This window comes from Lissotriton vulgaris, chromosome 8, assembly GCF_964263255.1.
Source record: "Lissotriton vulgaris chromosome 8, aLisVul1.2, whole genome shotgun sequence".
Taxonomy (NCBI): domain Eukaryota; kingdom Metazoa; phylum Chordata; class Amphibia; order Caudata; family Salamandridae; genus Lissotriton; species Lissotriton vulgaris.
In genome coordinates, this window is record NC_141696.1 from 287,041,671 (window position 1) to 287,069,272 (window position 27,602).

At 41.9% G+C, this 27,602-nt stretch overlaps 1 protein-coding gene across 3 annotated transcripts in view; it reads right to left on the minus strand.

The window, feature by feature from the left end:
* Positions 1-27,602, minus strand: part of LOC147696974 (multidrug resistance-associated protein 1-like) — a 547,338-nt gene that overhangs the window by 396,440 nt on the left and 123,296 nt on the right. For 2 of the 3 annotated variants that reach the window (XR_015299277.1, XM_086934056.1), the window contains exons 2-3: positions 17,961-18,022; positions 11,686-11,827 (exon numbers count right to left, since the gene is read on the minus strand). Coding sequence is in view for 1 of the 3 variants with exons in the window: in XM_086934056.1 (XP_086790182.1) it covers positions 11,686-11,827; positions 17,961-18,022 (204 nt within the window). In the remaining 2 variants the exon portion in view is untranslated. The remainder of the gene's footprint in view (positions 1-11,685; positions 11,828-17,960; positions 18,023-27,602) is intronic. The other variant, XM_086934058.1, reaches the window with a different exon arrangement.

Genomic DNA, 27,602 nt, shown 5'->3' on the forward strand with positions numbered 1-27,602 from the left:
CCCATGGGGCACAGGGTCAGAGCTGATTTGCATAAAGCCATTATCTAACCCAGGGTGGTGTGGAGTGCAAAAAACGATGGATTTAGGCCCAGATCCTTGTACTGGGGTGAATGTAAGACATTGATCTACATACTGTCCATCAAATTGTTTTTTGTAATTTTCTTCAGTTACATGGCAGCAGTAACAGTTGCATCATCAACTAAAGCAGGGAGTACTTTTCTTTTCAAAATGTGAGAAAGTCCCTTTCTGCTTTGGGATGTAGCAGAAATGTACAAATCTTTCTGTCAGTGAAGTGACAAAGTCCAATTTTTTGACTTTTTGACTTCCAGACTATCCACTGGAACCAAATCACTTGGTGTATCTGGCCACATCGCGGTTGGCCCCTGAAATTGCATATTGGCCCAGGTCTACCGTGACCATTGCATCCATTGGAAGCCATACTTTTCTTGGCAGTTTTTCCGCTTACATTGTTAAAAATCGTATCTCCGGTTTCATTTTTTGGATTTATGTACTTTTGGAGCCACTTTGATTAGTAAAGTTTTCTCCCTTTTAAAACTCTGTTTATAAATTGGAATGAGATTTTCATTTCTTTAACTTTTTTACTGTTTTGTTACTTTTAAATGCTTCACATATTTTCTTCAAGTAAAGCCTGTCTGCTTTGTACCGTAGCTATGAGGAACTGTCATCCTGTTTAAATTACTGAAACCTTTGACAGGTTAGTGATTTTATCACTTGTGGTAGACTACCATCCACCCCAAAAAATAATTCACTTTCTTACCAGTAGGGAGACTTGGGCCATTTGAGGAAAAGGACTGCACCTGGTCTGTGATGTTTTCTTGCAAAGTGATCAATAGCATCCAATCATGGGTTCTTCCAATTAATACGGACATGCAATCTATCGCTTTAGAAAGAGACTGCACAAGCTGGGCAGAGACAAAAAATATAGGTGCAGTAGGACAGCTGGGTGATATCTGTCACACACCCTGTCTCTGCTCACAGATACAGGGATTCTGAATGCATATTGTAGAAAATCGTTCAAAGGTAATGGTGTGAGAAGTGAAAAATGACATAGTATTTTTTCTGTGCAGCACATGGAAGGGGAGAGGGGCCATAAGCACATACACTAAAGACATGACGGCTCTAGTACTGTTGATGGAAAACAAAAATTAGAAATGGAGTGGGCAGAAAGGATAACAAATGCCAAGCAGGATTGGAAAACAGACGGTTATCGGGAGCAAGATGACCTCGGCCGAGTGAGCTGGCGTTGTACTCTCCTGACCCGTGGCGGACCTCTGGCTAGCTGTGCCGACAGCCTCACCGCTTTCTGCATTTCAAAAATTGCATAATTAAAGAAAGCAGCTCTGTGCTTTATGGCTTTCACCTCCCGCCTGGATTTTCTCAGAGCCAGGCTCTCTCTAAAACTTCTGTGGGTCCGGCGGACCATTCACTATACTGGTCCTCGTTTACTCGGCTCATTCTCCGGGGCGCATACAACGGGAATCACCTGCTGCCGTTTTTCGCCGTGATTCCTCAGCTTCAACGACGCCCTGCAGCATGCCGTCGAAATTGCATGCGAAAGCGGCCACCGCGGCTCTTAAGGCTCGTAGCGTTACCCGGAGCAATCAGGAAACTGGTGCGAAACTCCCGGCCCCTCTCACAGTGCAGAAGGTTCAGAAGGTGTGTTCGGTGCCGGCGCAGAAATCACCCTCTGCAAAGGGTGAGACACTGCCGGAGCTGTTTGATCGACTCGGCACAAAACCGAAGGCTTCAGCGCTAACTCCGGTTCCAGTCCTCACTCCATTGTCAAATCTCACTCTGACTGACAACTCTGCGGAAGCCCAGCCCGGTAAGGAGGGGGTTAAAATAACTGTTACTGAGACTGTTACTGAGACTTTAATACTGACCTCACCCTCCGATCAGCAGCAGGCTTCCCCCTCAAATGATTCAGTTGACAATATTGTTTCATCATTGGTATCAGGGCAGATCCAGCATCCAGATTCTGACCCCTCTAACCCTGTTCACAATTCTGCACAAGGCATTCTGGGTAATGTAGTCCCCCCCCTGAGTATGGCTCTATCTGCTTTAGAATCTTGACCGCCCTTTAGATACAAGGGGGTCTGAAACTAGTGAGACTACCGATAAGTTCTACTCAGTCTCTGACCACTCAATTTCTGGTGGAGAGGAAGATGAGGATTTGGAGCAACAGTGGTCAGACTATGATAGTGATTCTGCTGATTGGCATCTCAGTGACGCCACAAGGGATTCAGACGCCCCGACATTCACCGACACAGTCCGCAAGCTCCCTGCTGTTAAACTATCTCTACAGCTTACTGAACAGGACTCGCAGAAATCAACTGAAGAGCCTTCAATAAATAACAAGGACATTTCCCCCAGTACTGATGCTATTCCTGAAGAGGTCTCTCTAATAACAATATATCAAACCATCATGATGCATAGAGAGGCAACCAGGTTGGAGAATATGCGTACTCAAGGTGTATGTCGGAAAATGCAGAACTCCTTGCGACGAGTGATTAAAACCAGTGCGGAGACAACTGCAAGGCTTGCTGAAGCAGAGGAACGGATCTCTGCTCTCGAAGACTCTACAGCAGTTCAGAGGGACTTGGCAATAGAGATAAAAGAACAGCGCAAGGACATTCTTTGGAAACACTCAGATCTTGAGAATCGCACCAGAAGGAATAACCTTCGAATTCTGGGTATAGAGGAAAAAAAAAAGGGTGAAGATGGCCGACAGTTTGTAGTGGATCTTTTCACGGAAGCCTTCCCAGATGTCACTCAATGGGATTGGAACTTGGAGATACAGAGAGCCCATAGGTTCCCATTTAACATCCAAAAGCAATCCTCTGCTACTAATAATCCCTATCCTCGTGCGATTCTTGTTTGTTTCAATAAGTTCCTTGCCCGAGAGCGCATATTTGATCTTGCCAAACCTAACAAAAAACGATCTGCTAAGAATTCTCCGTTTTTTGTTCGTCCAGATTTTTGTTCAGAAACTGTTGATCGCCGCTGGCATCTCCGACAGCTGATATCAGCATTTCAGGCTAAAGGGGCCCAGGCCTTTTTGCTCTTCCCTGCAAAACTAAAAGTCATTGTTAAGGGCCAAACTAAGTTTTTTCTATCGGAGATACCTGCTAAGGAGTTTCTGGACTCAATATAGACTGACTTATGCAATGTTCATGTTTATCTAATGTCTTTCTATGTTTTCGGAATCATGGCAGTCTAAAGCCTAGCTCTAAAGATGACCTAACTGATTTATGTAAAACTTGAATCTTTCTTTACTGGTGCTATTGGGTCATCACTATTTTCAAAACAGGGGTCTACCACGGGATCAGTAGAGTGTGGGGTACGCCTTTTCAACCATCGCAAGGACTACGGTCCTGATGCTCTGTTCGGGAGGTGACGGGAGGGGGGTGTGGGGGGGTGGGCGGGAGGGCCTAGCTGGGGTGGGAGGGGGGGATGGGGCGACTGGGGTTCTGCTGGTGGTAGGTGGTGGTGTTGACATTCTTTATTGTAATGTATGGTCTGATTTTTCAAAATGCATTCAGCAGGATGATGCTAATTTTTTTTCTTCATTTCTCTCTGAAGTAATCTGTATTGATATAATCTCCTCTATAAAAGGTCCAATAGCTCCTCAAGGCTGGTTGCCCATGATTAAATTCAATGGTGAGTCCTAGTTTGATATGTGCAACGTGGAACGTTTGTGGATTAAATGATCCTAAGAAACGCAGGATCTTTCATAAAATGTTACAGGTGATGAAGGTAGATCTAATTTGCCTACAGGAAACCCATATACCTTGGAGTAGGCGTGGGCATCTGAGATTCTTAGGATATGATTCAGTGGCTTGTACTCGTCAAACGTCCACGAACAGGGGTGTGGCTATTATTTTAAAAACTGGGATTGGGCGGGTTAAAAGGGTAAAGGAAGATAATTCAGGAAGGTGGCTAGTTGTAGAGTTATTGATTAATGGACGTTTGTTTTCTGTTTGTTCAATATATGCTTCTAATCTTGACGACCCTCAGGTGCTCAAAAATCTAAATGTGGAACTAGCTGGCTGGCCCCACCCAATGCTGTTCTGTGGCGATTTCAACATTAATATTCCCAGTCAGACTGATATCCTAATGCATAGCACCTATCTAGGGCGAAAGCCTCAAGTATATAAGGCCCTTCGAACACTTGCAATTGAACATGGTTTGATAGACCTTTGGCATTTTCATTACCCAGATAAAGAAGGCTATACTTTTTATTCTATACCCCACAATAAAATGGTTCGTATTGATTTAGTCTTTATTTCTGCCCAAGGGGCAGGTCTGGCTATGATAGAAACCCATCCTAGGACCATATCTGATCATAATCCTATCATTTTTATTCTCCCATGGGAGCGACCTGTCAACCAAATTAGATCATGGACTTATGACAGGAAACTTCTCTTAGATCAACTCTATAAAGAACAACTTACTCCCTGGATTTTAGAATTTTTTGAAATTAATACTGACATTGCCTCAGTTTGTATTGTCTGGGACACATTCAAGGCTGCTCTGCGTGGCGAAACGAAGAGATTTGCTCCATATCGCTGGAAAACAGAACAGAACTAGAATAGAAAATCTCCAACAAGCAGAGCGTGATCTCAGCACTAACATCCGTATGGGGCAAGATGTGGTAATTAGTCAGAAATTAGTTGCAATAGCAAAGTCTAACTTATTAGAACCCTTTTATAAAGATATCGCGGCCAAATACTATCAATTTCGAACGTCTATGTATGAATATGGTGAGAGCTCAGGTAAGGTCCTAGCAAAACGCCTACAACAAAGGGCAGTAGCCAGTCGCATTATTAGGGTCAGAGATGAATCAGGGGTCATCCAAGAAACTAATAGTGGTGTAATGAATGCTTTTGTTAATTTTTATTTGATTCTTTATCAGAGGAACCTAATATAACTCTGCAACAGCAAGCTACTCTGGATCAATTTTTTCAATCAATCGATACTCAGAAGGTTACTACTGAGCAGAATGAAATCCTGGCAGAACCTATAAGCTGGGAGAAAGTCAAATCTGCCATGAAATCTCTCTCTAATGGTAAAGCTGCTGGTCCTGACCTCATTCATCTAGAGTTTTACAAAACCTTTGCATATTTATTTAAGCAACAAATGCTCGAGGTCTTTAGGCTTGCCCAGGCTGGGTCTGTTCCTGATTCTTGGTGCCAGTCGACAGTTGTCCTTTTTAAAAAAAAGGGCAAAGATGAGCCTAGTCCTGCATCATATCGTCCGATAGCGCTAATCAATACAGATAGCAAAATCTACTCAAGGATATTAGCATGTCGATTAGCCCACACTATTCTCCCTCTGGTATCCCTGCATCAACATGGGTTTATTCCTGGTAGGGACACGACCGATCATATTAGGCGCGTCATTGCCTTGCTAGACTGGGCCAAGGTCACAAATTCACCCCTCGGAGTGATCCTATTAGACGCCGAAAAGGCGTTCGACAGGGTCTCCTGGGGGTATTTATGGGCCGTTTTGCGTTGGAAGGGTTATACCTCTGAGTTTATTCAAGCTCTTCAAGCCCTTTATATATCTCCAACTGCAAAAATACGTATCTCAGGGAATGAATCTGATTATTTTTCTATTACCAGGGGTACTAGACAGGGATGTCCCTGTTCTCCTCTTCTTTTTGCTTTATTTATTGATCCTTTTCTTTCATTGATTGAAAAGTCTCAGACCATTTCTCCTATTATAGTTAATGGAACTCAATATAAGGCATTGGCTTACGCCGATGATATTGTTGTACTAACTGATAATGTCGCTGGATCATTCCCGGTACTAGAAGCTCTAGCAGTTCAATTCGGCTCAATTTCAGGGTATAAGCTCAATATAGCCAAGACCCAAATTGTCCAATCCGCGGCTACACCAATTTCTCATGTTCCTATAGTTACAGAGGCAACATATCTCGGTATCCGAATTACTGCTGATGTAGATCAGATTTTGGAAATAAATTATTCCTCTATCATTGATCTACTTCACAATAAGCTAGAGAGATTGGATCATCTCCATTCATCATTATTTGGTTGCTGCAATATTTTGAAAATGTTTGTTCTCCCCAAATTCTTATATCTCTTTAGATCCATCCCACTCTTAATTTCTAAGTTAACTTTAACTAGAGCAGAGAGGATCTGTCAGCGTTTTTTATGGTCCTATCGGAAACCAAGAAGGGCTGCTAAGTGGACCTGCCTCCCACAGGACTGGGGCGGCTGGTCAGTCCCGAACTTAATATATCATTACTATGCAGCCATGATCCAGCATTTTTCCGTGCCTTTATTAGGAGATTCAGCTGAAATCAAGGCACATCTCTCACCTTCAATATATACAATAGCATTAGGTGATGCTACAAATGGAGTATTAACACGCATTCTCGAACCAAGCTACTTCAAAAAGACTAAATTTAAGCTATCCTGGGCCTTATTCACAATCTGGCAGAAAGTTCGCCGTCATTTTCATATTTCCAAATTCAATTACTATACTCCATTTAATGCTTCTGGTCTACTTCCATCAATATTTCAAGAGGGGGTGGCTGGCTCGTGGATATCTGGCGGTTTGAAGGAAATTGGTGACTTAGCCCACTCTGGGCAAATGGCTTCATTTTCTTTTTTGAAGGAAAAGTTTAATTTGCAGTCTAACCATTTTTTTAAGTATTTGCAAATCAGAAGTTTTTTTGACAAAATCCTCCCCCTACATCCAATAATGTTTGACAAAATTCTAAAACTAGAACTAGTGCGAAAAAAAAAAACAGATTAGGGAATCTATATCAGGCTTTTTTAACTCAACTCCCAGACGACCTAGCCGATCAGAACAGCAAATGGGCGATTAAATTTGGAGTGTCTTCTGTAGATTTAAAATTCCCGTTGGCTTTAGCCAGGTCTGTTTTGGTTTCAGGTACGTTGCGTACCCAAAGTTACATGTCTATGTTTAATCTTTACTATACTCCTGCCAAACTTGTTAGATGGGGAGCTGTTACTGGGGGCAAAGGTTCTTTCTGTGCAAGATGTAAACTTTCTTCTGCAGATTGTGTTCATATGTTTTATGCCTGTCCGGAGTTATCTATTTTCATTACTCAAGCCGAAACGTTTCTCACTTTGATAACTCAAACCCCTGTCAAAATTTCTGCGGAAGTGATAATTACTGGATATGAACATTCAATGGCCACTCAAAGAACAAGGTATCTTCACGCTTTTCTGTTTATTGCTATGGCCATGTTAAGACTTTGCATTACATCACTTTGGATAAATCCTGAATCTCCCACCTTTTCTCACTGGAAGACCAGGATGTTGGCATGGTTCAAATTAGAGACTGCTGTTCAGGCGTTTAGAGGAAGGAAAAGACGCCTAACTGCTGCTAAGAACTGGGCACCATTTGAGGAGTGGTTGTCAAAGTAATAATGTATTATCTATTTTTTTTTAACACTGTATAATTTCATATGTATAACTTGCTCAGACCTGTGTTTGTATCTGCTTAATCCTTTCTCAATACCACGGGACAAAAAAATAAATAAAAATAAAAAACAAATTTAAAAAAAAAGGATTGGAAAACAGACATATGCTTGAAATTTTATAAAGTTGTGCTAAAAAACAGAGGCTTTTCAAATACGTTTGAAGAGATGCAAGAGAATGTATGGAAAATGCCTAAGCTAATGAGGTAAGAAGTAAGAATGAACATTCAAACCTTGATCTCAGACGATTCATTTGAGGATATCCCACTACTTATGAAGTCAGCCATAATCAATTGATGTGTGAAACCTGTTTACTTGTTGTGAAATACCTGATCTCTCTATCTATGAAAATAACCTTAACATTTCTTGATAACTTGCATGGTACAAGTAATTTCTGCAGAGTTTAGTGAAACTGTCACGATTCACTCCCTGTACTCTCATGCCCACCACAAGAGGGCCGAATTTTGGGGCTTTACAATGTTCTAATATGCCTCCAGATACTCCCCTGTATGCATTTCCTGACTTCCAGGCATTTGGACGTCATTTGGGAATTGACATCCATTCCCAATTCATGCCGGATTTTGTGGAAGCCAGTCTGCTTATGCTGGAAACTCTATTACCTAGAATTCCCTTCTCTCTGCTTAGTCTCCACCCCTGCACGCCAAGGATGGGTGGAGGAATTCAGCTCACCTGGGGCTGGCTGCTGCTAGCCTGCTCACATCTGATGCATATGATTACTGTGAGCTCTTTTAAGCCCCAACTCCCTTCAGGCCAATGTTGGTCATCATTGTAGCTGTTTACTGGTGAGACCAATCCTTGTTTCTAGTGCTCCCTGAGCTTTTGCTATTCTTGTTTTCTGAGCTTTAGTTATGCCTTGTTCCAGATCTGTTGCTGTTTTCCTTGTTCCTCAATTAGCACTGCCTACAGTTCTACCTTGACCCCTGAGCCTTAGTATTTCTTGTTCTTGAACTGCAGCAGTTTCCCTTCTCCTGAATATGCACTGATTGCAGTGCTACCTTGTTTTCTGAGTTTCTGAGCTATAGCTATTCCTTGTACCTGAATTAGCACTGCCTGCAGTGCTCTTGTTTCCTGAGTTCCTGAGCTATAGTTATTCTTCGTTCCTGTTCCTGGGCTTCAGCTATTTCTTGTTCCTGGTTTGCACTGCTTGCAGTGCTCTCTTAACTCCTGGTTTCCTGAGCTGTAGCTATTCCATGTTTCCTCGAACTAGCACTGCCTTCAGTGCTACATTGACCCCTGAGCTATAGTAATTTCCCTGTTCCTGAACTAGCACTGCCTGCAGTGCTACCTTGACTCCTGAAGCTTTAGTAATTCCGTGTTCCTGAACCAGAACTGCCTGCAGTGCTACCATGACTCCTGAACCTTTGCTCAATTCTTGTTCCTGCCCCAGCACTGCTTTCTATGCTACTTTGTTTTCTTGATTCCTTAACCTGCACTATTCTATTATACCCTTGTAGTCTCTCCTTCTGTATATCCCTTTCCAGTCCCTGCCCTTCTTCCCAATTCCTTGGTTCCAGTTCCTAGTTTGCTGTCTTTCTATTCTGCTGTCTTGCTTCTGTTACCTAGTATGTTTGTTACCTGCTGTCTGCCAAGTGTGCCCTGTGATTTTCTTCCTTTCCTGTTAAGCACTCCTCCTTGCTAGCCCCTTGCCTATTGTGCTTGTGTTTAGTTCCACCCCCTAGCTGTTACTGCCTTGCATGTTCCTGTTTGATCGCTAGGATCCGTGGGCACAGCTGACTACCTAGGTGGTGTTTGTTGTTCACTGTGAGTATTGTCTTTGAGTTACCTTTTTAACATCACCAAAGGTATAAACTCCACAGACCCTGCCTTTGCATGCATATCCTACATGTGGGTATTTGCAGTCAGTATCTGTAATAGCAATTGTGGGTAAGAAACTTACTGAGCTTCAGTCCTACTGTGTGGAGCTCCGGAGTGCTTTACCCCATACCCCCCTTTATTGTTAATGTTTCATATATATGTCTTGCACATTCGTCCTGGGTGTAGTTATTCTGAATGCTAAATTGCCTTGTGAGGGCCCTTCCTTTCTGAGTCTTACCCATCTTGTTCACTTGTACAGGCTTCCCCTTTGGATCCCTTTTTCTCCTCTGACTCCCTGTATGATCCTGGGCAGCGCTGTACTCCTCTTCTTGTGTAAGTTTTCTACCCAGTTACCAGTCCTTGCCCAAGTCCCTGACTGTGTTCCCCACGTAGTCCCGGACAGTCACAGTAATTGTAAAAATGAATATGAAGATTTAAAGACTGAGTCTGAAAAACTGGGAGTGTATCTCATTAGACCTCTCTCTCCCATGATCTTTAACTCTCTAGGGCAGGCAGTGCTAAATTTTTCAATTGTGATATTGCTGACCTATTCAGAAACCCTTTTCCTTCAAATCCTGTACTTCCAGAATGCTGCTGCAAGTTGAGTATTTTGATGGGGAAGCAGAGAAAACATATCTGTCATACTCAGGGATTGTCATTATCTACCACCTCAACAGAAAATCACATTCAAGTGTCTCTTCCTTGAACAATGATATATAAAGAATTGGCTCGTCTGCAAGAAACTGAAATGCTATACCTCAACATGGACCCTTGGTGCCACATTTTCTTTCCTGACATCCACATTAGAGTTCATAAAACAGAGTATGAGCACACCTCTTCTCTGCCTATCTGTGCGACAGAAAATCATCTTTCATTCAGGCAATATCTACATTTCCCCCCAGTTTATTGTGAATAATATGATACGTGCTTTGGTTAGATAGATGACTGTCAGGGCCATGATGCACTTTATGTCACTGGTTGCGCTTCAAATGACTAAACATAAAAACATAGACCAAAAAACGTTTTGGGCAGCACTATTGTGTTGCTAGAGTGATTTAAATAATAGCAGAACTATTACAGCAGGACGTTTGTATATACACTGAATTTGAGGCATTGTCAAAATTCTCATGTCAAATTGCATGTCTAAGTTGCTTTTTCATTTTTTCTCTACTCTACCTTGTCTATCTCCTCCTACTTCAGACATTCCTGTGTTTGTGAAGAAAGGTTGAGGACGGTTTGTTAAAGTGATCTAACTCTTACACACATTGCTTGGGTTAAAATGCAATCTCTTCTCTTTCTTAGACTCTTGATATCATGGGTCCTTGAAATTCACAACTTGGGAAAGGATATAAATAAGTAGTTTTGTGCATTTGCATTGTATTGTTTCCCAATTTTTGAAGTTCTGAGAGTTCGACCTTTTAGTGACAGTATTCCACCAGCAGAACCACTGGAAGATTTTAAAATACATCTACCAAATCTCTGTCAAGTTGTTTCCTTGTGATAGTTGTGTGTGTGTATATATAACTTCAAGGTGAATTGATTGTATGCACTCTATCGGCTGTATATCAGAATATTGACTACAATAAAAACTACAATAAAATGTCAAAAAAATATTGCAGTCAAAATATTGATGATTTAAATATTGACATGGTATCTACTTATAAGTAAGTACAGATTTAATATTTTTAATTCCACATCAAAGTCCTCTGAAGATTAGGAACATTAGGTGGAGTTAAGCACATAAAACCTATACTTACCTATTTATACTATAAATATAAATATATATTGCTTATCAATATAATATTGTGTAGCACAGTATCACAACTGCAGCTATGAATTTTGCAGAAACAATCGAGTATGTATGTACTCGTGCTGTTTTTATGCGATTCTGCACCTAAAGAATACCTCTTCATCAATTGTTTGTATCTAACCAGTCTTTCTGAGCAAATCATATCCCGATTCAGCCACATCGGACAAGAAATATAACTAATTTTCGAATACATGTATAGTGTAGCTTCCCTTTCACCCCCCTCTAAATCTCTCCTCATGCACCTTACAACTGTGAAAATCAGATCATTTAATATTTAGTAAAGAAGCAATTTTTTCAGTGTTCTCTATTTGTTCCTGAGCTGCAGAGTATATCACTCAGTTTGCACGTTTGAATTTACTTTATGTGTGATACTTTATATTTTAATGAATTTAAATGTATTTATTTATTATATACATTGACATCTAGTTGCTACATGCAAATAAACAATAGTTTGTTAGACATTCACTGAATTTATGTTGTTTTGATTGTCTTGCATAAAAACACTGTGGAAGAACCAGATTAGAAAAAGCTAGTCACACATCACCTTTGATGACTCCGTCTGCTTAAGGACTTCTTTCCTCCAGTGCTTTTCGAAGTTAGGACATACAGTGTAAGAGGAATCATTTTCATCGAGTTCAAACAGGTCCTCCCTTTCCAGTGGCTGTTTGTAACCTAGAGTTATTATTCTGTCCAGAAATGAAAATGATAAGAAATCAAACTCTCATTACAATTTGATAATTATAAGTACAGAACGGGCAAAGGCACACCGCTGCTAACTACAATTGCATATATTGCACACCCAAGTTGTACTTCTGAAATCAATATTCCAAAATACTATGGGGTGATTAACAAAGGCAGTTAAGAGTGTGTACAGAGGAACTCCTAAATGCCTTTGTGAATCGGCCCCTGTAACGTATAACTAAAAAACGAGTAATATTGAGGCACAGTCTTTTGTACTAAATGTATATGAATTGCCCCTGAATATTTTATTTAACATATTACATGTTTTGGGGACGATTCTCAAAATAATTTAAGAGAACGTGAAGTAGTACTAGAGGGGTACTGCATCATACACTTATAAATGCCTTGTGAATTGGACACTGGGGGGCCGATTCCGATTCGGGAAAAAGCCGTCCGAATCGTCGTACATAGCCTTTTTCCAGCACGAATCGTAGGGAGAACCGTAACCGTACGTACGATGTGTACACAATGTAGTTCTCCGTACGAATCGTACCACAGCCCGTACAAACCATTAATCCGTACGAATCGTATTCAGAACACGCAGTACGCTACATCCGTACTGTCCGAAGCAGCATTTTCCGACCCGACGAGTACGATTCGTGTCGATAGCACTCCGTACGACTCTTTTGCTACAGGAGTTTTAAACGTCCGTAAAACCAGATTTCGGGTCGAAATGCGTACGGAATGGACCCCCCGTGTACGGTGCGTACACCCCATCATTGCAGGGGTACGGTGCGTACGGGTACAGCGCGTACACCCTTGGATTATGGGGGTACGGTGCATAGGGGTATGGTGCGTACCCCCCCTGACTGCTGGTGTGCGGTGCGTAGGGGTACGGTTCGTACCCCCCGAAGCTCGTACGTGTACGTGCGTACAGCCCTTGAATTTAGGTATACGGGGCGTCTGCTATTGTGTGGCTCTCGGAACGAATTGCCTATACACGACGTTTACCGTACGAATCGCATTCACGTGTCCGATCCGGGTCGTACTTGGGGGTCATACGGCATGTTTACGATTTGTACGGTTTACCGTGCGGGTCTATGTCATACGGATTTACACTTGAATTTTGTACGGTACGCAACGATTCATACGTACTTCGGGCCTACACATCGTACTACGTGATTCGGACGGAGTTTTACGATTCGTACGGAAACCGCTACGAATACGAATCGTCATACGGTCACGTTTCCCGAATCGGAATCGGCCCCTAGGTTACAAAGCATTTGTCCAGAAAACATAAATACGATTCTAAGTGTAAAAAAATTGGAATGATTCTTTGCCCAGCACAGATCTTAACTACCAGAAGAAAAAATATTTTCACCAAGTAATTTAGCTTTTCTCTTCATCAGGATTACGACCTGCTTGGGTCTTTTCATCAGTGTCAGAGATAAGTCCTCTACTTAGCCATCCAGCAGGATGAAGCATTCAAAGTACTTTTTACAGTTCAAAAGAAAGGTAGAGAGAGAGTATGAATGAGAGCGAAAGTGAGAGAGAAGAAAGAGAGGGAGCAGAAAAATTGGGCATAGAGAAAGAGTCTTTGGGTGTAAAAACAGGTGCTATAATTTAGGATGACCAATCATACATTAGTGTCTCAGCACCTGGTTTACACAGATTGTTAGATGTCATGAACTCTACAGAGATCACTCATGTTGCCTAATGTTCCTTCCAGTCGTTCATGCAGTAAACATGAAATATTTTAGGTGCATCTTTTGATTGACCACCGTGGAACACAAGTGGTTTGTAAGTGTGAAACACGGTTTTAAGCAAGTCAGTTTAGTGCCTTCTCGTATGTTCTACATCAGGTGTGAAACAATTGTATTTGTATTACAATAATCAACACTGAAACATTGACTTATTCCACAGGCAGTGTACCAAAATATTGTGTTAAAAAAACGGATGGATTGGTTAGCTATACATGCCCACAGGCATTCAACTAACATCGGTGAAAAACTCTGTAACCTCTAAACATACTATTCTTCAGTGAATTATCAAAATCCTTCACTCTGCAGCAACTTCTTCATGAAAGTGAAAGAATAGGTTGGTGTACCATACTGGAGCTGTCCTACTAAGCTGCCTTCAAAAGAAATACATTCAGAATAACATATTCCGGGAAAACTTCATGGCTTTATGTTCACTCACATGCAAAAAGAACAATTAATGGACAGAATACAGAACAATGTCATACATTCACCCCAGTACAGAGATCTGGGCCTAAATCCATTGTTTTTTTGCTCCCCATGCCATTCCAGTTTTGAACCCAGCCATATACAAATCAGTCTTAACCCAGCGACCACTGGAATCAAGCTAGCATGGCTGCAGAAGGGTGATGTCCTGAAACCGGTCCCAGGATGCTTGTTTCCGGTCCAGGGAGGACCTGGCTTGGCAGTTCGGTCAGGACTGTTCTCACAAGGAACAGTGTCAAGACTGATTTGCATATGGCTGGGTCCACACTGGGGTGGTGCGGTGAGAAAAAGAATGGAGGATTAAACCCAGAGCCTTGTGACTGGGGGTGAATGTTTGCATTGCCCAGATTTCCATACATCAATTGGTTCTTTTGTTCATGTTCACTCACATGCAAACAAAAATTCTCTTTGTTTTCTGAAAAGGAAAGGAGAGACCCTTCAAATGTTAACCCCTTGAAGTTACTGTTTATACCACAGCAATCAATAAAGGTCCACAATGGAGGAGTAGTAGGTTGGATGGGCTCTGGTGAATGGAGGTCACACCAGACTCAGTTCCTTATATTTGATAGGTGGACTACAGATAATCAAGAGCCCTGCACACTAGTACAATGTGAAAAATAAGAGAGGTGGCTCAGCTGTCCCAGGAAACAGAGCACTCAATAACAGTGAAAAACACAAAATTCCCCTGGGTGAACAAAAACATGCACACCTACACTTTTCTCTCCAATCAAACTAATTGAGCACATACACTTACATACCCATCATTCTACTAGAGCATATATCTTTGTTTGGAACAACCTGGAACCTACATTGAGAAAAAAATAAAACCCCTCAAATTCAGATGTAGAGATTACAAATATATAATTTTATTAAAATAACAAATGTAGACAGTTAAAAAATAAAATTTCTCTATACAATGGAATTTGCAATAGCTCAAACCCCCCTAAAGAAAAAAATGTAAAAACACATTACGAGGGCACCCATAGAGGATGTCCCAAAAAATGGTACAGAAAATGGGGACAATGGAATGACGTTCGGGAAATATCTGTGAGAATCCACAAACTGACTCAGCCCCCGAAGCAAGCCCGTAAGCATAGGAAGGGTTGCATGGGATGGATTGTAAATGTGATCAGAGGAGGTTGGCGATGGGAGGGGAGTTATGAGTGTAAAGTCAATTGCCGTATAGTAAAATTTCTAGGCTGTGATACGTCTGTCGTGTATGCCGTAATAGTTGATATATACAATCTATCGTCTGATGGAGAGGTTTATTGTTCATGTAGATATGCATGTAAATGCAATAATATTAATAAAATAAATGAAAAATAAAAAAACACATTACAATCATGGATGATATACAATTCATATTCAGTAAAAAGTAGATGCGAATACGATTAAAAATATCAATATCCGTCTACAAAAGGAAACCAAATCGACACGGGTTTGTATGCTGTTGTCTAGATAGAGCCAACTATTACATTATTATACACTGATATTGATGTTTTTAATCATATTGGCTTATACTTCCTACTGGATATGAATTGTATATCATCCATGATTGTAATGTGTTTTTAAATTATTTTCTTTAGGGGGGGTTTGACCTATTGCAAATTCCGTTGTATAGAGAAATTGTATTTTTTAACTGTCTAAATTTGTTATTTTAATAAAATTATATATATGTAAGTGCTACATCTGAAGTTGAGGAGTTTAATGTTTTTCTCTATATAGGTTCCAGGTTGTTCCAAACAAAGATATATGCTCTGGTTGAATGATAGGTATGTAAGTGTATGTGGTCGATTAGTTTGATTGGAGAGAAAAGTGTAGGTGTGCATGTTTTTGTTCACCCTGAGGAATTTTGTGTTTTTCACTAGTACAATGTGACAGGAGACAAAACATTTAATTAAAGTTCCATACTTTAAAGATATGATACTTAATCCACAAACATGAAAGAATCCCTATCTAGTCATTCAACTTTGAGCGACGGTACCCCTAACACTCTCTAAAAGGGTAGAGTGAATCAAAACACTCCCCAAACATTCACTGGAATTCACACAAATACATATATCCAACAAACAAATCACCAAAACAAATGTATTTATTGAAGAACAAAAGTATGTTTTCACTGCAAAGTTTCTGGTTACGTCTCCTTTAAACAATACAAATTTTTTTTCTCAGTGACTGCCCAGCTGACAGTGCTCATGTTTTTTTTAAATCACAGAAGAGTATTCTAATTGGCATGTAGAATCAAAGTAGTCCTAAAATATGTAGAGGTACATTCAATCCATCTGCATGTAATTATCTCAAAAGGTAAATCCAGAATTTTATTCTGGAGTCCAGTAGTTATGCCTTGTAGAGCTGCTGCCCTGGGAAAATTTTGAAAGCAAATGGTCCTCTTGGCTAAAATGACTGCTTAATAGCTAGTCAAGCTTCATATTAATAGTTGCTCATTTGTTATTGCTGAAATATGTAGAGAGGTCATTTTCCCATTAGCTTTCATATTGCTTTTTAAGGTTGTTTCTCACTGGATAACAGAAATAACTCAAGTTTTTCTTCATATAATATGTTGTCTAATTGCCATACATTCTTTGTGCTCTAGACCTTGTGACTGATGAGATTTGTAAAATATACTCATGTTTGTTTCATTTTTCAAAATCTCAGCACTGAGCTCCTGTATTTATTACAGCTTGTTTGATTTGAACTCTTACAAGTAGTGCCTTGCTCTATGTAATAATGGGTTGTTTTGAGAAAAGCTTTTGCAGATTTTCAGATTTTTTGTAGCTAGGTGCTGATAGATGATCATATATAAAATTGCACTTCTGTACCTTTGTTTCTGCTATTGATGTTCCAAAGAACTGCCTCCAATAATACTAAAGGTAGGATATGTAAGCTAAACAGTAAACAACCTATGTATGTGCGACATGACTCACAAATCAGCAGTAATAATAGGAAACCCAAACTGTGAGCTGTCTTCCTGGTGAACACGCATTTCAAGAACCTCAGTTGCCACCATCAACTTCTGAACCAAAGAAACTGGTTGGCCCAAAAAAATTGGATTACAGTTTACTCAATAAAGTTTAAAAAAATTATCAAGCCCCACTTAACAGCCAATTGAGCAGAAGTAAAATCAACCAAATGTTTGGGAAATATCTCTTGAATACAAAATTCTTCAACGAGAAAGCCCAATAAATCTTTCTATCATCTTTTAGCGTTTATTCAGTAAAATCTATTTATAGATGTTATATGGGTTATACCACTAAATTGTGGCATGTATTGATATGAGTTTTCCGGTATTATTGTGTGAACAGATTCTTAATTCGTTTTTGGCAACAGGAATGTTTTTGTTCCATGTCCATGCTGTTAATCTCAGTACTTTTGATTCTAGAACACTCCAAGACTTTGGTCCAAAGACATGCAGGATTCATGATCTAAGTCCCGCTACCATCTTCGTAGTCTTTTGGCTAGGTTAGCACTAGATAAATACCACCTACATACATAGACACACTTCAGCCATCTTCCACAGACTCAATTTCACCGGCCCTCAAGCAAGTGGTTAGTCAAGCCATTACCTTTCAATGTACCACAAGGCCTCATTGAGTAGGTCTAACAATAGAGCACCAACAGGGATAATCTTACCCAGAGCATATCATGCTAGGAGAGAGGACAAATGAAAGTGTCTCCTATATTGTATTTCAAGTTCTCCCAGAGTTTATTTCATGATTTATAACATAAAATGTAAATCGAATGTTTTAAAATAAATAAAATTATTAAATGTTACGCTTAAGGTTGCATCTTTGTATAGACTAGAATGACAATTTTGCAACCACATTTCTACTCAGACTTGCCCAACCAAAACACTGTATATTCGAGCAACAAATACAAAAAGGTCGGAGAATCATACCTGCTGTACCACGAATATGTTACTTTGTTGAAAAAAGAAATATTATTCTCTGGGTTGTATTTCTGAAAAAAGGAAAGAAAAAGAACATTTATGATTGTAAGTAAAAGTGTACGCCCAAAGCAAATTCTACTTTTGTGTTTTAGAGGTTTCATGATTTACATTACTGTATACCACAGTCACAATAACGTCTCTTATAAGCCGCTGTAAATTAAGATGCCGATATAATTCGATCATTAAGGTGGTCACTGCTGAACAGAACCAAAAGGTCAGCAAGTGTATCACTAGACAGACTACTACAATGTGTATCAACCATTATGTTCCCCAAAAAATCATTTGGAGTTGCACTCAAAAATCTGATCACAAGCCAATGCAAGATATTCAGAAGAGAAAAGAAGTAAAGAAGAAAAATATACAAATAAAACCTGAAATACATTGCTAACCCGCTCATATATAGCAATTAATAAAATACTAACATAGCAAAGACACACATACGCAACTTTCAAAATTGATATTCTTACAAAGTTTTTCTTTGAACAATCAGCACTCGACAATAGCTCTGATAAGCAGTATTTTAGACTTCCTTCTATAAAGAACAAGCATTTGCAATACAATCAGTCTCGCATTTCTGAAAGTTTGAGCTCTTGGTGTTGAAAATGACAATGTTTTGTTAGGGCAATTGTCATTTATATGACCTCGCGGCCCTGTAGAACCAGAAAAGGGAAAGTAAGTTATGAGGGAAGGGAGACAAAAGTAATCTGCTGCCTGAAAAAAACAAGCATTTTCAATTGAATAGGTCTCGCATTTGCGACAGTTTAAGCGATTGGCATTGACAATGCCTTTCTTTTATATGTTTTTAAATGCAACACACATATAAAAGGCATCATTATTCATAATGCCAATAGTTTAAACTCTCCCAAATGCTAGCCCACTTTAATGGTGGCTGCCCCCCTTTCTTTAGACCCTGCCTGCCTTATTCAGGTTATAGTGAGCAGTGTCTAAAGAAAGGGGCGCAGCAAACAAATTGAAGTGAAATCGCTGTATGGGGTGCATTCCCCCCCAAAGAAATAAATAAACTAAAAGGTTCTGGAGCGTGGCCACTAAAGTGAAAGTGGACCGCGCTGTAAATTAAATAAAGAAGCGCACCCACTAAAGGGAAAGTGTAACGCACTGTAAATCAAATAAATAAGCGCGGACGATATAGTTAAAGCGGACCACGCTGTAAATTAAATAAATGCATTACTATTCAAAATATAAAAGCTGGCGGCATGGTGCGTTGTATGAAAGCACGTCCTGGGTGGAATAGTGTTGGATAATTACAGAAAATAGTGCTCAGAGCTTTAATAAAGCAGACCGTGTAAAAACACAAGTAAAAAGTCCAGTCCTCTTGGGAGGTTACAAACGCAGACAAGGCAGTACCAAGGAGGGACTACTAAGCCTATTTATCAATCAAAATCAACGATTTCAAAAGGACAGTAACAGGAGTCATTTGAAAAGATGGGGGGGATTGGCGGAGCTTCTATTCCATACCTCAATACAGCATGTCCCGCTGCCCAGGGTCTACCAAAAAAGTAACACCATCCTGGAAAAAGCAAACACTCATAGGGAATGCAAGATTAGACAAACTGAGACATCTCTGGGTGTGCTTCAAGTTGTCCAAAGTGGCTCAAAAAAGCATGGACGTATTATATTTCTGTGAAATGGTTTAAAAAATGGAGCATATCAGCAGTAAAAAAATTACACCTGCAACATCAGTAATCACTAGAATACTACAGCAGTTAATAAATCAGCCACACAGAAAATACATATACAAGTGGTGTACTCTAAGCCCACGCAAGAAAGAAGGACTAATTTGCTTATTAGACAGAATATATAAATTCTGTTTTTCTATTTTTCGAGGCAACGGCCACCCGAAAACAGAGAACATCACATTTTATAACCCACGCCCTTGTAGCTGCTAAGCTATCCCCTCTGTACTATGTCTGCGATGTACAGGCCAGCAGCAAAGATCCCCCACCAGGCAGGTCTCCCAAGTTCCTGGAGTAGGGAGTCTTCAAAGTTCAGGGTCCCGCTCCCTTAGGTATCATGCGAGTCCAACTCCAATGAGCGTATGCCCCACTCCTGTAAGACTCATTACTATAGCCCTGAAGGGCGCATTTAAAGTCTCTGGGGCTCTCCATATCCTTCTCAAGCCCAGACTTACCAGCCAGGCTGCCACAGCCACGGAGGATCCAGGTAGGCTAGGTAATCAGTTCTCTGGTGGCTGGGGGCCTGCTCCCACTGTCCATGGTAACTCCCACCAAGCTGACAGGTAAGGAAGTCTTCCCAAGAGGATGGGAGCACCGGGTTATTCAACATTCCCGTGGGTGCAGGCTCTTGGGTCCCCCGTCAAAGTATGCCCCCCCTTTAGTCTGCCATAAAACCCTCTCCAAGCTCCCCGGGTCCAGATGACATGCAGCATGCGCTTGCTGTGTTAACTGGCACCGCCTCCAATTAAGTCTATAGCAGACCGGAGCCATAGGCTATTGTCTTGCTCTGGCCCATAAGGCGCGATGGCAGCATCTGCTGAGCAAAGCTGAGTGCGATCCTAGCTAGCAGTGCCAGTCCCTCCAAAGCTCATCGCTACAGACATGCACTTTAGATGGAGGCTGGAAACTACCGGACCGGATAAATAGAAGGCGTATGCTAAGAGTAGCCAGTTGGGATGGGTTGGCTTACGCGCCAGCCAGGTTGACCTTCTAGGGCACACCCCACCACATTCCATCTCATAACTTTCGTAATGTGAACCCCTTGGCTCCTATCTAATAACATAGTGTCTCAGACCTTTCAGTTTTCACCCCATGCACGATACCTATATACTGAGGGTCAGTAGTCAGGCTCAAGGACAGGCACAGGTCCAATGAATCGCAAGACATAATACTGTGAGAGGGAAGAGGACAGATAGGGAATGGGCACTATGGCGGTGACAGAGAGATTGCAGGAAACCAGGTCATGAGGTAAGAGTGAGTATGGCCAGGAAAGGTTTGACTGTGATGACATAGATAGAGTGCACTGAGTGGAGTTTTTAACAGGCAAGGAGTCCTATAGGATAGGCATGAGTCGGCACGGAACCAAATGTAGCAGGATAGTGGAAGGCACTGCATGACTCTCAGTGGTCACAGAAAGTGAAATCAGTATGACCCACATGACAGTTCAAGATAGTACCAAACAGTTTAGAAAAATATATGGGTAATGGATAAGATGGTGACAGTACAGCATCAATCTATGATTGTGTGAAGGAAATTTGTGGCAGTATGTATCCATAGAAGGGCAGGCCCAGCATATAAGGGATATGAGTTAGTACAGGGGTCTCCAACCTTTTTTGTAACAAGAGCAACTTATGTTTGTAGTGAAGCTACGCTTCTGCTTCAACACATTTCTATGTTGACATAGGTTGGTTAGTTGCTCAAACGCCATTTTGCCGGTTTTGCACACAACACTACATGCCTCTGTTCTTACGAAGACAAACTGCTCGTTTTCCTTCACATGAGAACGGTCTGTTTTTCACATCTCTAGACTTACACTGTGACCTAAGTCTGTACGCAGTGTTCAAGGGTAAATAACAATGTATGCTTTTCATTCAGGTTGATCGGCCCACGCTCTAGACATAAAAGGCACACAGCTGCACATCACTGAAACTTGGGTGCTTTTAATATTGCATTGCATGCATGAGAGAGACACTTGGAGAAAACCTTTTCATCCACAAAGAGCTGTGCTGTCTGGGATGTGATTCACTTCACCTGATTTTGGAGGTATAGGGTTCCCTGTTTATACCTAGAGATCTTCTATTATTATAATAGCTAGCGTCTAGAAAGGAGAGGGTCGTACACAAGGCACTATAGACCTGGTTCCACTATCATTATAATATGATTTCTTGCTTTGTATTTTATGGAATTGTAACAATGCTGATTGTATTGATTTTATGCATCGTTTTACTTATGTTGGCAAAGATACTGCATCTTAGAGCACGTAGTTAAAATAAACATTTTAAACTATACTGTGCCTCTGATTACTCACGTTGTAGACTTTTATGAGAATATAAATGAAAGAGTGTTCTTGATTCCCACTATTCCTGAGAGGTTCCTAAGTCGCTTGTTCTGGGTTGTCTAATCATTGGTAGCTTCGCTGTAGCACGGAGAACAAATGAGACACTGATGCTAGTCGGATTGGGGTTCTAGGCACTGAGGTGGGTTTTCGGTACACCACAATACACAGAGGTTCTGGTTTCCTCCGCATAGTTCTGTGCATGAGTGACCATATAAGATCCAATTACCTTAGTAGCCAATCCATGCAACATTGTCAGCAGTAATACCTTTAATGCATCATTCATGACTTTAAACAGTAATGTAAAAGGCATTCTCTACATAATACAAAATAGCCATAGCTGCAAAGCCCCGGGCATCAAGGTAATATTATGAGTAGTAAGATTCCCTGAACCCTACATGTTTTATCACTCATAGCCACTTTAAATATAGTTTGCACAATCAACCATTTTTCTCAGAACATCAGCTTCTGGACAAAGTTCTAAAAATACACACATTTTCATCTCCAATACAATCTTTTCAATTTTGGTAAACATGTACTAATTAAAGCAAGCAAAATCTTCTAATTTAATAGGCTGACTTGCACAGAAGAGAGCAACTTACAGGTAGCACTCAACAGTAATAGTGAGACATAAGTAATGGCTAGTTTGTTAGTGGTGTTTTCTATACACCTCTGACAATGTTAGACTGAGACTTCCTGGTGGTGATTTGATAATTGTATTTATTTATTTAAACAGTTTTATATAGCGCTGGCTAGACCCGAGGGTATCAGAGCGCTTTGCAGGAGAAGGGCAAGATCGAATAATACAATAGTAAGTTTGAACAAAAAGGAAAAGCAAAATATGAGAGCAAAAAGTCAAGAACAATAAGTATCATATCAAAGATATAGGCAGTAACATTTAGAGCCAACTGGGAATTGGATGACTGTGTAAGCGTGCTAGGCCCAAATAGAGGGGAGAGGGTATGGGGGTACGGTGGGACTAGGGAGGGAGAAAGGAGAGAGGATAACATGAAGGGGAATGAGGTGAGTACAAGTAAAAACAGGGAAGGAGGATAGTGGTAGATGTGGGGAGATAAGTGGGGGTGGCAGGTCAGGTAAAAATCAGAGAGGAATATGACAACATAAGGGCCGGGTTATTAAACACAAGGGAGGTAACAGGATTAAGGACCCCAATATTTGAGGAGAAGGTGTCGTTTGAGATCTTTTTTGAAGCTGAAATATGAGGGGTTGCAACATAGATCTTTGGGGAGAGAGTTCCAAACGGTGGGTGCATTACAGGAGAAAGAACGTGCTTGGGTAGATTTCTTGTTAGCCAAGGGAGGGACTAGCATGAGGGCATTGGTGCTTCTTAATTCTCTGGAGCACCCAGCTTTGTGACGTTTTTGGGAGAAATACAGTGGGGTTTGAGGATGCAAGGCTTTATGCGTAATGCAGGCGTTCTTGTAGATGGATCTGCTATCCAAGGGAGCCATTGGAGATCTTTGAGGATGGGGAAGATGTGTTCGCACCCCTTAGAATCAGAGATAAGCCTGGTCGCGAGGTTAAGGACTGACTTGATTGGGGCTAGGTGGGCTTTAGGTGTACCTAAGAGCAAAGCGTTGCCATAGTTTAATCTGGAGAGTACCAATGATTGAACAACAGATTTAAAGTCATCAGCAGGGATGAAGGGCTTGATTTTTTTGAGGAGTAGTAGTGAAAAGAGAGCTCCTTTGGCAGCGTGTTTTATGTGGGGGAAAGGCTCATGTTTTGGTCAATGCTAATTCCGCGAGATTTGACTGAGCAAGAGGTGGAAAGGGAGCAGTTGAGAGCATTAAGGTCAGAGAGCCAGTGTTGAATGGGGAGCCGGTTATTTTTAGGGGCAAAGAGAATGACTTCAGTTTTTTAGGGTTGAGTTTCAAGTGATTGTGATGGAACCATTGTTGGATCTTAGTCAGGGTATTGTTGAGGTGCAAAATGTCTGAATGGAATTCAATTTTAAAGTAAAGTTGGGTGTCGTCTGCATAGAGGTGGCAATTGATACCTGCTTTCTTTAGAATGAGGGTGAGGGGCTCCATGAAGAGGTTGAATAGAGAAGGAGAGGGAATAGACCCCCGGGGAACACCCAGGGAGACAGGCATAGGTTTAGAGAGGCAACTGCTGATTTTGATTTGTTGGGATCTGTGATGGAAGAAGGAAGTGAACCATTCGAGAACAGGACCATTGAGGCCAAACCGAGCTTTGAGGGTATTGAGTAGGGCAGAGTGGTTAACAGTATCGAAGGCAGCGAAAGGTCAAGAAGGATGAGAAGGGAAGCCTCACCCTTGTCGAGGGAGTGATGGATGTCATCAACGATGTTGAGCATTGCGGTTTCAGTACTACAACCCTTTCGGAAGCCTGACTGTGATACATCCAGAAGGCAAAATGAGTTCATGTGTTTGTCTAGTTGGGGCAGGACGCTTTTTTCTAGGGCTTTGGAAAGAAAAGGTAGATTGGAGAAGGGGCGTAGATTGTTAAGGTTGTTAGGGTCAGCTGTAGCTTTTTTGAGGATGGGTGAGATTTGGCCCAGCTGGATGATGTTGAGTACTTCTAGCTCAGTAACTGGGCTAAAATGAAGCCAGGATGCATTGTTTTTAGGCTGTGTGCTAGGGTGGAAGAGATCCTGGGGGGTGACCGGGAGATGAGCAGGATCTGGAGGGGGTGAGGGATCTAGAGGGGCGATGAGAGAGAGACGGCAAGGGTGAGATGACAAGGAGGGGTGAGACACCTTGCGGGGGGGAGTTAAAGCAAAGGAAGCGTCAATCTTTGAAATTTTTTCAGAAAATAAATTTGCAATTTCTTCACAATTTTTGGTGGTAGCGGTCAACTTGGGGGTGGCAGTAGCAGACTGTTTTTTGATAATGTTGAATAATTCCCTGGGTCTATTCTTAGCTCGATCAAGTTGAGCGAGGAAGAAAGAGGCCTTTTCACTAAGGATGTGTTTTTTGTAAGTACTTCTAGCAGATCTGAGGAGGGCGAGGTTAGAGGGAGAGGGGTGTTGTCTCCAAGAGCGCTCTGACTTTCTAAGTGCATGTCTCTCCTTGTTGAGTTCAACATTAAACCAGGATTTGGAAGGGATGTTTTTTTGCTGTTTTAATTTGGCTGGTGCAATTTGGTCAAGGACCTCGATGATTGTTTTGTTGTAGTTATCAGTAATATCAATAGCATTTTGTGAGGGAGGAGGAAGTTGAAGTTTAGCTTTCAGTTTAGACTCAAGTTCGCTTGGAGGAATAAGGTGGAGGTTGCTGGTTAATTTCTTAAGGTTAAGGTTTTTGGTGGAAGGGGAGGAGTAAAGCTGTTGATTGTGAAAAGGATGAGGTGATGGTCCGACCAATCAATGGGGACAATGTGCGAGAGGGAGGCTACATTTTTGCTAGTGATGATGGATTCTAGCGTAGCTCCTTTGTCGTGTGTAGGAGAATGGCAGAGTTGGATCAAGTCAGTAACGTCGAGGAGGTCATTGAGGGTTAAAACCGCAGGGTCATTATTATTGTTCCAGTGAATACTGAAGTCTCCGAGGAAAATGTTATTGGAGAAGGAAATCGAGGTTTGGGAAAGAAGGTCAGATAGTTTTGACCTATATATTTATTTATTTATATTGCACAGTTACTTAAAACCATTTACAATACATCTTAAAAAGAAAGGCAGTCCTAAAAAAATGCATTTGTATACGAAACTTTCAAAATCAGTATATAAAAAAAATTAATATATATATTAATATTTGTATCTGTGAATAAAAACAGCAAGCATATTGAAGTCTCCGAGGAAAATGTTATTGGAGTAGGAAATCGAGGTTTGGGAAAGTAGGTCAGATAGTTCATCTAAGAAGGACATAGGGTCACCAGGGGGATGATAAATATTATGTAGCCAAAAAAGGGGGGCCCCCTGAACTATGAGTTCAGATACCAGGTATTCAAAAGTGGTTTGATCGGAGTACTTGACAAGTGAGAGTGGGAGGTCACCTTTATAAATGATGGCTGGCTGGTATAGGGTGCACTGGCTGCTATCACCACCCCTCACATCATGGTGTCTGTGATGCTCTGTTCCTATTAGTCTACGCAATGCTATGTCCTCTGCGCTGTCTTGGAATTCATATGCAGGTTAAAGGAATGTGCATGGATCTAATACATTATGCATGGATCTAATAGCTTTGCTATGCAATCTAGCAACCTTGGGAGCTGAGGCTGAATATCTGTTGAAAGTAATTAGAATAATCCAAAGGGTTTGAAATACTTCCTTAAGATATCTAAAGAGCTTGTGGGGGTGTGGCTAGCTAGCCAACATTGCAGACGCAACCAGCTAGTGCTCTAAAGTACATCCCTCTATTCTCCTGACTAGGCTCCTGCATCTGAAGCATCCAAGCCAACGAATGCGCGGAATGGCAAAGTACTGACCTGCTGCCCCTGCTGATACCTCTTGTTCCAGCTGCAGATGCGCGAAAGCCACGGAACCACCAGGTGACCTGCGGTCTACTCGCTGGGGACCCAAACATGGAGCTTAGGCCTGGCTGCCGCAAGCCTACCGTTGATGCTGCCGTGATCTCTGTGGCGTTGCCGGAGACCCCCAGACAGCACCTACTGCCTCAACTGCCCTGCTGGCATTCTTAAAGTTACTCAACGGCCTCTCGTGAATCTCCCCCCCCGCCACCCAACTGTGTAGCCCAGTGGCCTATCCCACCATGGGCAATTCAGTCAGAGCGCAGTCCACGCCAGGGAGGTCCCAACATCCACCCTGCAGTCAGCTGTTACAGATGCCGGAGGGCATCAGCTAGCCGACTCCAGTTCCTGAGGCAGCCGGGATAGCGGGCAGGAAGACAACACATCTAGGGCCCGACTCTGAAAGGGCCTACCTGCTGTGAGGACCAACACCGGGATGGCACACTCTTGAAGTCAGTGCCAAGCACAGCGGGACGCGGGGCCCGCCTCATCCTCCCTGCACTAGCGGAAAGTGAAGTGCCTACTCCGACAGCCGAAGCGGTTGAGATAGCGGGTGGGAAGATGCTGCATCTCATATCTACACCTGTAAAAGCCTGCCTGCCTGCTGGGACGACCCAGCAGGCCACGGAGATGCATGGCCGCCTCATCAGAGCACCCCTGGCTTCCTGATGCCAGGGAACACTACGCTCTGCAGCACCTGCGCCCAAGAATGCTGTTGTGACCGGTGTCTATTCCTAGACGGCCTACCTACGTGGCGTGGCGTGCACCTGATCCTCGGAATCACTCCTGGAGGCCTCCTGCTGAAGCCAGTATGAAACATGCTGTTGCAGCTGCTGCTGATGACCCTGCCTCAGCAATAGGTAGGCCACTTGCCGCCTGCTCCCCGCTGCATCATCCTGGGCCTTCAACCTACTTTCACCACCCTCCACACCGAGGCCCTATGTATGGACCTTATTTAGCAGTGGCCTACTGAACCTCCTGCTGTACTCAAAGTAGCCTCTCAGCCCAACAGAGAAGCCGGGCAGGCCCCAGTTCAGTTACACGCCTCACGCTCTCATCAATGACGCTGCTCAACACTGTCCGCGCAGCTCCCTAAGAGACCGCCCTGCCC